At 46.0% G+C, this 12,200-nt stretch overlaps 1 protein-coding gene and 1 long non-coding RNA gene across 3 annotated transcripts; one reads left to right on the forward strand and one right to left on the reverse strand.

The window, feature by feature from the left end:
- Nucleotides 1–1,201: 1,201 nt before the first annotated feature.
- On the reverse strand, nt 1,202–5,364 carry LOC139803599 (uncharacterized). The gene is made up of 3 exons (XR_011729062.1): nt 5,139–5,364; nt 3,654–3,882; nt 1,202–1,321 (listed from the first exon to the last, which is right to left on the reverse strand). It is a non-coding gene; the product is annotated as an uncharacterized lncRNA (long non-coding RNA).
- Nucleotides 4,443–8,595, forward strand: HRH3 (histamine receptor H3). 2 transcript variants are annotated; one of them, XM_071759900.1, is made up of 3 exons: nt 4,443–4,692; nt 5,044–5,210; nt 6,113–8,595. In XM_071759900.1, the coding sequence occupies exons 1-3, from the start codon at nt 4,482–4,484 to the stop codon at nt 6,995–6,997; spliced, it is 1,263 nt and encodes a 420-aa protein (XP_071616001.1). In that variant the 5' UTR covers nt 4,443–4,481; the 3' UTR covers nt 6,998–8,595. The 2 variants fall into 2 exon arrangements, with proteins under 2 accessions (XP_071616001.1, XP_071616000.1); XM_071759899.1 differs by having other exon boundaries at nt 4,458–5,210.
- Nucleotides 8,596–12,200: the final 3,605 nt, after the last annotated feature.

The raw sequence follows: 12,200 nt of genomic DNA on the forward strand, positions 1-12,200 counted from the left end.
TTATTATTTGATTTGTGCCAGAAGAAACACAAGCTTCCTTTACTCCCCTTCATAGAGAAGAGAAGCAAGAGAAGGCATCACCCAGCCTGGCACCCACGTGTGCCACACACTGAGCTCACCCATGGGTGCAATGCTTTGCCCACACATTTGTGCCCCACAGTGCAAAAGTGCACAAAATTCCTGAGCTGGAGCCATGCACATCAGTGCAAGCACTGAGTTAGAGATGTGCCTGGAGTAGAGGCAGCAAGTTTGGGAACTTTTTCAGCCCTCTGCTGCTTTGTGGAGTTGAGGGTATTTGTACACAGAGTTTGGTTGTGACCAGCTTGGTCAGGTTGGACTGGGATGAGCATGAAAGCAATTTCAAGTCATGCATTCCCTGAGACAAATCATCTGGAGGGAGTGTGTATTAAGTATAAATTTGGTTTCATTTTAGTGACTCAGGCATCATTGTCACTTTGTCATTTGTGGAAGATCACAGTCTCTGAAGGTGGGGGATGTTGTCAGTTATGTAGCAATATTTAATCAACGAGCTAAAAAGGAATATCCTTCAAGCTCCAGGTTTACTGTATACAAGAGCTACTGTGGGCCAAGATGGTGCAATTTGTAAGAAACTCTTTAATGTACTATTCAGAGCTACTTGTGGAATAGCTATTTATGGAATAAAACTTGAGTGGAGCAGATAAAAGTAACCAAGCAATTAAAAAATCTTATTTTGTCACAGGCATCCTGATAGGTTTTCCAGAGTGAGGATCAATCCAACTCCTTGCATCTGGATTTCTTGGTTCATTAGAAAGATAAGAAGCATTTAACAAAAGTTAAGAACCTGAACAAGCAGCTAACAAAAATCTCAGCATCTCTACAGCATTCCTAAGAAGCCAAAACCAGAGTTTGTGGCATAGCTCTCCACATCCAGTGTTTTGGAGGATGTCATCTGGAGATTTAATGAATAGTAAATAAATGCATTAGGTAAGCAGTGACAGTGGTCCAAGGCAAAACAGAGGCATGTGGAACAGGCTCTGGTCTGATAGCATCTGCCTTTCAGCTAAAGGAATCACATGAGTGCTACAGTGAAAAGATCTTGAACTGTGTGTTTAAGAAAACCATAGGATTTTATAATATAGGACTTAGGAGGATTTAACAAAACTACCAGGATGCTAAATTTTAGAAAGGAGGAGAACTGAAGCTGACCTGTACAAGGTGTTCCACTGAGAAGAGTCAATCCCAGCACTGTGTCTTCAAGTGGGCAGCATCATCACTTTGCAGAGAAACTGTATTTATTTGGATGAGGTCTTGGGGAAGACAGAACTTCTCCATATCTCTCCTGTTGAACACAGAAATCTCCAAATCACCAGAGAAAACATAAACGAGATGCTAAACAGAGGAAATATATCTGTGCAAAAGAAACATCACATCGGTCCCTCTAGGACCTCCAAGCTAAAATAATAAGCAAGAGACACAGGAGCAAGTGGCACTGAGCCACACACACACACAAAGCATGTTCCAAACACCCCATGAGTCAGCCCAGTGCCTTATTTCCCCCCAGTCACCAGCACCAAGCAGGGAGGTGACAGTCACCAGCAAGGCTCAGCAGCCCCTGCTGGTCCTCAAGCCCTGTGGTAAAACACACACAGACTTTGCAGTGCCCACAACCCAGGGGAGGGTCAACTACTAAAGGACATCCAAAGCCTCCCAAACACCAGGAGGCTGCAGGAGCTCTTTGTCTCTTAGCCTGAAGACTTCACATCACAGAGAAACTCTCCAGAGCAGTTGCCTTACAAGAGGGTTATTCACTTCTTATTCACTCTCGTATTGAAGGTGAAACACCAGCCAGGTGCAGGATTCTCTTCCTCTACAAAGCAACCTTAAAAAGCCACACATCACCCTGGCCTCTTTTAAGGATGTAGAATCTCTGCAAAATTCATGTTCAAGCCAAATGTTTCTCAAAAATGAAGCAGGGAAGGAAGCAGAGGGGAGCCATGGTGGAGAGGTCCCTGAAGCAAGGCAGAAGCCCTCAGGAGCAGGCTCTGGGCTGGAACCTCTATGTCTGCCATCCCCATCCTTGCTTCTTAGTCACAACCTTTGAATAAACAGAAACCAGGCTCAGGAGAGCTTAGAGCTGAGCTATAGCTTCAACCCTCTGTAAAGATCCCATTTTTGCTCCTCTACCCTCACAAGGATGTTGCAGTATTCACACCTGACAGCCCAGAAGACCCCATGGGCTGAGTGCAGGGGGATCAATGCACCCTGTGTGAACATTTATAAGAACTTATGAACCATGGGATGCCTACATGAGGCAGATGTACTGTGTAAGCCAGGTCAAAGAGTTAGTTAGCAATCATACCATCTGCTAGGTGTAATCTGCTTTAACTACCCCTTCCAGGTTGGGTGATTTCCTTTGTGTTATTACCAAGATAGCATGTTTCCTGAAATATGTTATAAATCAACTGAAGCCAGAGAAAAAACACCAGGATGAGGATAACTGTAGTCTGCTCAGCTCTGTCATCTCTTATTTATCTAACACTCCTGACAAATTACTCTGGATAAACAATAATTGAGATTTGTCCATGCTACATTTTGCAAACACTTTATAAACTACCTGAGGTACAAAGCACAGTTTCTGCTTTCTATCCGGATGGTGGAAACTCTGAATAATGAATTATGGTTAACAAACACCAAACAGCTTCTGGTGATAATGCTGCAACATGCACACAATAATTTAGGATTTGTAAACATTGCAATGAATACTAATGATTGCCTGAATAGCTAGAGATTACAAATACCACCAGATGACAGCCACAGAATGAAAGCTGTCTGAGAGTTCATTAAATAGGGGAAAAAATAGAAATCCTTGCTCCATCACATCTCAGGTGAGATGCACAAAATCCAGGTCCTCTCCACTGCAGCTGTGCTGTGGCTGCACAGCCAGGCTGCTCCCCACCCTGCTTGGAATTCTGCCGGGTTTAGAGTCAAATCTCATCTTCCCCAAAGCAGCACTGAAGCCCTGCACAAAATTTCCCCAAGCCTCCCCCCACTGCACTCTCCAGCCCTTATCCCACCGGCCGGGAGCTTGTGGCACACGCGGCATCCTCTGCTCGCCCTCCCGTGGCTCCCACAAGCCCACAGTGACATCCTCTGTCGGGACCCGGCAGCAGAGGGGATCCAGGACACCTCACCAGTCAGCTGGCAACTGGTGGCACTTGCGTGCTTGCCCCACAAACAGACCAGAGCTAAACTGGGAGCCAGAAAGCTGCCTCAGTGCTGGGGAAGTGAAGGGACAGGATGAGGCTGGTCCTTGCCAGTGGCCACCCTTCATCTGGTGCCACCAAAGGCCACCCCTGCTGCTCAGGGAGGTCCCTGACTGTGCTGAGAGGAGAGGTGTTCTCACCTCCTGGCTCTGCTGGCTGCAAACGATTTACGGGGATTTGAAAGAGCCCTTTCAGCCTCCCCAGCAGGACCAGCATCAGCTATCAAGACAGCAGACATGGTAGTGGGTTTGAATTGAGGCTGTAATAGTTCCTGATGGGAAAATAGCTTTTGGAGTAATCAGAAGGCAGCAAAATCCCTGGCAATCAGTTTCATGCATGTTTCTAGGTGTGCACAGTTTTCTTGCTTTGCTTTTTGGTCTGTATTCTTCAACAGTGTGCAGAACTCACCACATTTTCCCAGAAAAAAGGTGCTTGGCCAGGGTCTCCAGCCAGTATCCCTCTCTGGCTTCCAGTGCTGCTTTCCTGCTCATCCCCAGGCCATTCTCCAGAAGCAGGGATTATGTTAAACTGCCCTGGTGACAAGAAACACCCGAGGACATTTCCACTCCTGCATTCTGGAACAGGCACTGCACACAGGGGTTTTACAGCAGGTAACTTCATCCTGGAGTATCACCGACTGAAGAAAGCATTGAATCAAAAGTTATTCTATTTAGCAAATTAAAAATCAAACAAGTGGAAGGAGAAGGGAGTACTAATAATACTCCTGGAGCTGGGAACTGTGAGCAAGGACTCCTTGGTTTGCAGACCTGCAAAAGGTAGATAAAGAGCCACCTGCTCCCAGGCAGCTTCACCTCTTCCCCTGCTGGTCCTCCACTTTCCTCCACTTACTTGGAGACCCCTCCTGCCTGACCTGGAGTCTGATTAAAAGACAAGCCAGGCCTTGATCTCCACTGAGGTGGGAACCATAAGCACTCCCCATGGCCTTTATCTTGAGGAGATGCAGCAATGTTCCTGAGGGGAATACAAGGACCCTTTAGGAGTATTCATGGATGCTCCCGGCTTGAGGGGGAAGGAAGAACGTAGGGATGCTCTCGAGGGATGCGGGGATACTCTGGGGTATTCAGGGTTGCTCCGAGGGGGGGATGCAGGGATGCTGGGGGCTGGAGTGCCGGTACCACGGCCGCAGGGCAGCTCGGGGTTGCGGCGCCCCGAGGGGCGGGAGGCGGGGCGGGGAGGGGCGGCAGCCCCGCGGCTGCAGCGCGGAGCGGCGGGGCCATGGAGAGCTCCGGAGCGCTGAACGGCTCCGCCGCCACCGGGCGCTTCGCCGCCGCCGGCACGGCCGCGCTGGGAGCGCTGATGGCCCTGCTGATCGCTGTCACCGTGGCCGGCAACGCGCTGGTGATGTTGGCCTTCGTGGCGGACTCCAGCCTGCGGACCCAGAACAACTTCTTCCTCCTCAACCTGGCCATCTCGGATTTCCTAGTAGGTAAAGTGCCCTCCCCATCCCATACCATCCATCCCATCCCATCCCATCCCCAACCCCCGGGGGGCTCCTGCCCGGCCCGGCAGAAACTTCGCGGCCAAGCGGGCAGCGGTTCCCGGGATGCCCCCGGCCCGACTGCTCCCGGGTCCCCACACCCGCAGCCCCGCGTCCCCTCCGGCCGTGCCCCGCTCCCTCCCCCTGACACCCTCCCGCACCCCCGGGTCCCTCTTCACCCCCCCGGTCGCGGACAGGTGCGGGGCTCTTGGGAGGGGGGGACGAACCCTGTCCGGCGCTGCGGCTCCCGCGGGGCTCAGCCCCCCGCATCCCGATGCCCGCCGACCCCTCTGGTTCCAGGGGCCTTCTGCATTCCCTTGTACGTGCCCTATGTGCTGACGGGGAGATGGATCTTCGGGAGAAGCCTCTGCAAACTCTGGCTGGTAGTTGATTACCTGCTCTGCACCTCTTCGGTCTTCAACATCGTACTAATTAGCTATGACAGATTCCTCTCGGTGACAAGAGCGGTGAGTCCTGTCATGGCAGCTGGGAGAGGAATAACTCTCCTTCTGTTTTCCTCTTCAGATCCTTTACAATAATTAAAAGCTCTCCGAGTCCTCCAGAAATGATGAATCTCTCAGCCTGGTGATGGAAAGCAATAATTACCCACAAATACATACTTCAGCTGTGGTTTTCACATTACTATTTCTGGCGTAATTAAATCACTTAAGGCTCAGACCCCATTGTGCAGGTGTTCCCTTCCCAGAACAAAGAGAAGTAGCATACGAGTGAGTCAGGGAGGTAAGCACATCTATTACTAACTTGAAGAGATTTACAATCTCCAGGACAAACAGCTGGCTTGCAGCTGGACTCTCAGCTTCTCCCTGGCTACCAGTATCCATTGGCAGGGCACTGCCCTGAGATCTCTGGGTACAGGGCAAGATGAAAAGTCCCAGCCTTTCACGGGAGAAAATGAGCAATTTGCAGGCAGATCATCTCCACTGCTGGTTGGTTGTTCCCATAATCCAAATACAACGTGGATTAGGTACAGGGCTCAGAGAAAGCCAGAGCTGATGCTTGCCTAGCCCAGGAGTTTGAGGCATATCTCTCCCAGGAGCTGCAGAGAGGACCTTGGGATAACTTCAGGGAACTGGTGGGGTGCAGCAGGCTGCCAGGCTCCATCCAAGTCGGTGCTAATTTCCACTATGCAGATGCTGGGTCTGGTTTTGGAGTGGCAAGATGAGGATTCTAAGTCTTCCCTGCAGCAGTGTGATTTATCTAGCAATTGCTTCTCCTGGCTATGGCTTTATGAATCTGTTAGGCTGCTAAGATATTGCCTAGCAACTTTACCAGGAACACTAACCACTTATTTGTGAAGAGCTTCAACCAGTTGGGGTGTGTGGCCGTACTTAAATTTTTCCCATTTCAGGTCGCCTACAGAGCCCAGCAAGGTAACACCAAGCAAGCAGTGCTGAAGATGATGATGGTTTGGGTATTAGCATTCCTGCTTTATGGACCTGCCATTATCAGCTGGGAGTATATATCAGGCCAGAGTATTATACCCACTGGGGAGTGCTACGCTGAGTTTTTCTACAACTGGTATTTCCTCATGACAGCCTCCACGCTGGAGTTTTTCACACCTTTCATCAGCGTTCTGTTTTTCAACCTCAGCATTTACCTGAACATACAGAAACGTACCAAAATACGCCTGGATATCTTCCACGAAGTGCAGAACCAGTCCTTCACTGAAGAGATGGAAATGAGCCCAGATGCAAAGCTTCCTTTGAAATGCTGCAAGTGGGAGCAGAAGGAGTCAGCTGAAACCCTCGACCTCTCCAAGAACAAAGATGAAGCAGCAGCCTCCACTGGCAGCCTTGGTGCCAAAGACCTGCAGTCAACAAGCTCTGAGAGCTCTGGGAAACCCAAGTGTTACAACAAAAAGAGCTGTAAAAATTCAGCATCCACTCTGTCCTTAGAGAAAAGGATGAAGGTGGTGTCCCAGAGCATGACTCAACGCTTCAGGCTCTCGAGAGACAAGAAAGTGGCTAAATCTCTGGCAATCATTGTGGGGATTTTTGGGATTTGCTGGGCACCTTACACTCTCCTGATGATCATCCGTGCTGGCTGCCATGGCCACTGCATCTCTGACTACTGGTACGAGACTTCTTTCTGGCTCCTGTGGATCAACTCAGCTGTCAACCCCATCCTGTACCCTCTCTGCCACTACAGCTTTAGAAGAGCTTTCATTAAACTCCTCTGCCCCAAGAAGCTGAAGGTTCAACCTCATGATCCCCTTCAGAACTGCTGGAAGTGAAGCCAGCCCTGTGTGGGGATGAGAAGAGCTTTGGTTTCACACAGCTGTGTTATGGAAAAGTTCTGGACCTTGTTTCCTTGGAGCACTGGCCTGGGACATGTGAGGAAGGCAGCAGCAAGACCACTATTAATTTATTCTAGTCCATCAACAACAAAATCCCAAACCACAGAGAATAGAAGGGTAAGAGGTTTTTTTACATTAACTACAGGCAGTGAAATCTGTGTCCTCCACTTGCAGGTGTCATAAAGAACTCTGCTGCCACCTACACAGCCAGAGTGGCACCAGCATTTCACTAGAAAGAAAAAAGGAAATCAAAACTGAAAAATAAAAGCTAACAAAAATAAATATCTGACCCAAAACAACTGGACAAAACTACAATTTACCTGTTTGCTGATCTGATTTTTCCTGTAAATGGGAGTGGTTTTTCTTACATTTAAGATATTACTGGCAGCTGGTGATACAGAAAGAAGAGAATAAACCTCAGAAGCAAACCACCTCATTTATCATTATTGCTACAGCAGCCACAGCCACAGCCTAGATCCATGTTGCATGTGCTGGAATAGATGTCCCTTCCCCTCACCCAAAAGGGACAAATCTCTACCCTAAGGGGTTTACAGCCAGACTCAGAGGTGCCAAATATCCTGAAACACCCTGTTGGTATTCCCTGATCCCTGCTTCAAAACTGATTCCATTCCCTTTGTGTCCAGCCACACACTGAGCAGTGCTCCCACAGCTTCCCTCCTGCCCATAGCTGAGCAGCAGGATCAGGCCCTGAGTGAAGTAAATCTTGTGTTCATTTATTTTTTTAAGTTAGTTTCAAACCTCTTCATTTTAGCAAGTTCTAGAACTGTTGCATGCTGACTTTTAAAATACATTATTAGAATGGAGACCTGGGCTGACCCGATCCCAGGCCACATAAACATATTTTTTAAAAAAATTTTTAATTATTTTAGAGGAGAAAACTAATTCAACAGAACACCAGATTCAAGAGACCAGGGCTGTAGCCTCAGTATTAATGTAAAATCTTAGGCATTTTCTCTCTGCTTCCCATCTTGTGCTCCATCATACTTCCCCTTTTATTCTGCAGCCTCTTAGAGAACAGAGGGAATCTGACCATAAGGCAAAAGACTTCACCTGCCCATCTTTGTCAGCTATGATAAAAGCTCATATTTAACAGTGTTGGACAGGGAAACTCAAGATTAGAAGCCTGCAAACTCCATTAACAAATAGAAACCCAGCTGCTGTACAGTAATACCCAAAAGCTTCTGCTGCTGTGATTGCCAGTTCACTGCTGTAAGCAAAGTGCTTTGGGCTGCTGCTAGGGAATAAAAGAAAATCCTGTCCAACTTCATTGCAGTGACACTTGCTGGGTAGATCAGTGTTGTAATCTGAAGTCAGGTTTTCAGTTGTGTCTTGTTTTGTGGATATGACAAATTTCAGTCTTGTGGCCAGATCAGTCAGACCATTGTATATGGGTTAAAATACATCCTTTGAAGTAAGTGTACTGAGAATTGTCAGTATGTGCTGTTGAGCCTGCTTGTACCTTTCCTTGTGTCTGCTGCCTTCTGAAAGCCACAATAAAAGTATTTTTATACAAAGGTTGCCAAATATTTCGCAGGGTTGCTAGAAATGATAAAAATCCAACTGAAAGCAAAGCATCTATGGATTTGCCTGAGAAGGCAATTAAAGCCTACACATTTTGCCAAAATACAGCTCCTGAAACATCTGAGTTTCTCTTACCTCTGATTAGCAGGTTCATGACACCACACTAAGGGTGCAGTGAGAGCATAACAATTCTTTCCAACTCTGGTTCTTTTCCAGAAGGTGTTATATTATATCTGAATAGGTTACACTAACACCAACTCTTCCTGTGACTTCCAAAATCCACTGGACTGCCCCAAAATGGCAAAGTCATAATGTGACCAAAGTCCTGGTTTCCAACTGTGGTTCTCTTCATTTTTTCATCAAGAGAGGTAGGACTATCTCTTGTGTCTCTGACAAAAGAAAAAAGCTCCTGGCTTCATTACACCTTCAGCAAAGGGTGGAGAATTTTTTTTTATCTGCCTCTTTTATTTTTAACCTGGTACTGAACAGTGGCTCCCTACTTCACACTCTAATCCTCCAGAAAAAGGATTTTGTTTTCCTCTTTTAAAGATTATCCTGCATAACCTTCACTGGATCACTGCGAAGTCTTTGAAATGCAGTAGAGGCCAAATAACTGTTCAAATGATACTAAATTGGTTGCAAAAGGGAAAAGAGGCCACGTTTCATGTCATCTTCCATCACTCAAAGAGCCAACATTCTCCAAAAAGATTTTCCCAGTGTCTGAAGTCATGGCCACACCACTTGCTCCTGTACCACTTTTTGCCCCTACCTGACCCAAAAAGCTATTTCTTGTCTCCTTAGAGCACACATCCCTCTGATATTCCTATTTCTGCTCAGTGTGCTTGCAAAGAAATATTGATTTTGTGCCATCTACTGTCACCAAAATGAGTGAGATGCTACAGGTAGCTCCTGAAACTCAAGCCAGACACCAGGTAATTAGCAATAGTGGAATTACAGCACAAAACCCACTTTGCTGCATTCTTCCTCTTCTCCCTTTTTTTGCAGGTTTGGTTTTTTTCACAGGAATAACACCAAACATGACCAAAAGCCCTGGTATCACATTAGCACAGAGACTTTTTCTTTTATTTTGAGAGAGAACAGACTTAAAAGAAAAGATGAAAGCTCATCTGAACAAACTCTCACAGCTCTCTGGGTTAACAGCCAGATCTCTGATAAACTCGAGGTGAGAATTCCTTCCACATTGGGGCTGTGTTACTTCTGGCTAAAAAAATGCACGAACAACAAATTTATCAATTCTTACCCGAAACATTTGCCTGAGCAGGGACCAGTAACTGGGCTTTCCAGTAGAATTAAAATAGGAAGGTGACAGAGGGGGGTGGTTTTGTTTTCTTATTTCCTCCACATTCCAATACATGTCAAATTAAATTAAAACATTATTATGCAGCAAGACCAGAGCAAAGCAAAAGGAAGCATATACTGAGTTATTTTCACAGGCTCTTTCCCTCCCCTTTCTATAAATTTTACCTCCTTGGAACTTGATTTAATTGAAGCCAATAAAAAAGCAAACAAAAGCCCCACAATACATTAACACTTCTAACTACAGAACTGGTTTTCCTCCACGTGAGGAGCTGAGCAATCAGCCATTTAGAAAAGCAGTTGCAAGTGATTAAATTCTGAGTTTTCTCCTGATGTTCTGTGACTCCTTTCTCAAATTCTTAGCTTCTGATTCACTATTTATGAACTGAAGGCAAACAGGAGGCTTTCTCCTCCATGCACTGGTAGTAACTCTGCTTAAAAGCAAAGAGACAAGCTTTGAATTTCAAGGTGACTTTGCAATCACTTGGGGTAGGAATTCTTTCCTTCCACCTATAAGCAAAATAAGTAAGCAAAATACCCAGTTTTAAGAGACTCAAAATTAATAATACTCCCAGGGAGCTGGGGGAGATTGGGTTCCCTTCAGACATCCATAAACCCAGGATGTGCCTGCACATCCCATCTGAGCAGGTGCCACACTTTAAGAGTTCCACAAGTAGCATAAATACATTTCTGTATCATTTTAAATCCTAATGGTACTTTCCTCTGAGCTTTCAGATGAGTGAAGAAATGGACACATTTCACTGTAAGCCTTTTGCAGAGTATTTTTATGGTCTCTGACCTCCATATGGGACCTCCTGAATTACCTCAACTTAACTGAAAGTAAATTCATTCTTTGATGGATTTTGCAGGGAAGATACTTCCATTCCTTCCTGAAATAAGAGCTCTTGCCTTGTGAAATAAAAAAGAAAAATAACTGCTTATGCCTGGCTTGAGGTCACACATGAGCACAGGCTTCATGTTGAAAATGTTATGAGCTGGTTTGAAGTTTCAGAGTAGCTGATAACCAATTCAAATCTACTTTAAAGAGTATTTGAATTCTGACAATTTTTAGTGTTCAGAATATAAATGCCTATGTGCATTTGGACAAGACAGGGACTAGGGAGCTTCAAGGGATAATCAAATACAAGCTGTGAAAACACATTACCATCAGACAAGGTAGGGCTTGTCAAGGAGCCCAGCAAAACACCTATATATGGATTTTGTTACCATATCTGCTAAAAAATTTCCCCCTTCCTATGCAGGCAGGACCTGTTTTCAAAACCAAGGGAAGACTTGCTGTAATTAGGAGCATGCAAATATTTGTGGAAGCTCACAGGAGCCCACACAGAAAAGAAACCCAGCTATTTCCAGGGAGAGGTGTCCAATTTACACCTGGAGTGTCAGTGAACAACATTCCTGCAGGTGTAAACAGTACCCAGGACCTTTTCAAAGCAGCAGTCTGGGTGACTTTCTAGAAGATCTGTCAGAGGTAGTGCCAGTGCCCTTCTCCTAACACAAATCTACACTTGACTCACTGGGGATGTAAAGGCCACCCCAGACAGCTCTGTGGCTCCCTTCAGGAAGCAACATCTGCATCCCAATAAACATTAAAGAACATTTTCCAGCACTGCTACTTGCTGGCTCAATGGTGCTTCCTCTCTCATCACCAATAATGAGATCTCTTTACACACACACAGGAACTTTGCTGCCAGTGCCTCTTTCTCAGCACCCTCCCTCAATTACCATTCCTTATTTGTTATCTCCAACCTGCAGTTAGATAAATTGCTCCATTGTTCCAGAGGCATTATTGAAGCTTCATTAGCTCAAGTAGGAGGCTAGGAAAGAAGGGAGAATGCAAGGAGCTTTTGTTGGAAAGCACCTGTCTAGGGTAATTAATGAGATTTGCTGAAAGGGATGGGCTTTGAAATAAAGACGATGTGATTATGTTTTTATTTGAAAGGATGCTGTTGGTCTTCCTTCCATGTTTGTAAATGAACTTACATTTCCATAGCAGAACTAGGATGGAAAGACAGTAGGTTTGTATCCTTGCTAGAAAGAAGTTTAACAACATTTCTATAAGGGAAGATTAATTTTTCATAACTTCAGCTCCCATGCAGTGATACAAACCCAGCTTTGCAGTATAGACCCAATACTGGAAGAGACCTCCACTCCACAGGTCTTATCCTGCCCACACATGAAACACAATCAGGAGTATTATTACCTTTACTTCTGATGTGGGAATTACAGGCAAGGGTCATCCTGGATAAGTGCCACAAAAGGG

Source organism: Heliangelus exortis, chromosome 16 (genome assembly GCF_036169615.1).
Source record: "Heliangelus exortis chromosome 16, bHelExo1.hap1, whole genome shotgun sequence".
NCBI classification, from domain to species: Eukaryota; Metazoa; Chordata; class Aves; order Apodiformes; family Trochilidae; genus Heliangelus; species Heliangelus exortis.

What these genes read in the sequence shown, in the direction of transcription:
- HRH3 (XM_071759899.1), top strand. Translation starts at nt 4,482, where the DNA reads ATGGAGAGCTCCGGAGCGCTGAACGGCTCCGCCGCCACCGGGCGCTTC. An exon ending in TCCTCTCGGTGACAAGAGCG is followed by an intron (nt 5,211 to 6,112) that starts GTGAGTCCTGTC and finishes TTCCCATTTCAG; the next exon opens with GTCGCCTACAGAGCCCAGCA.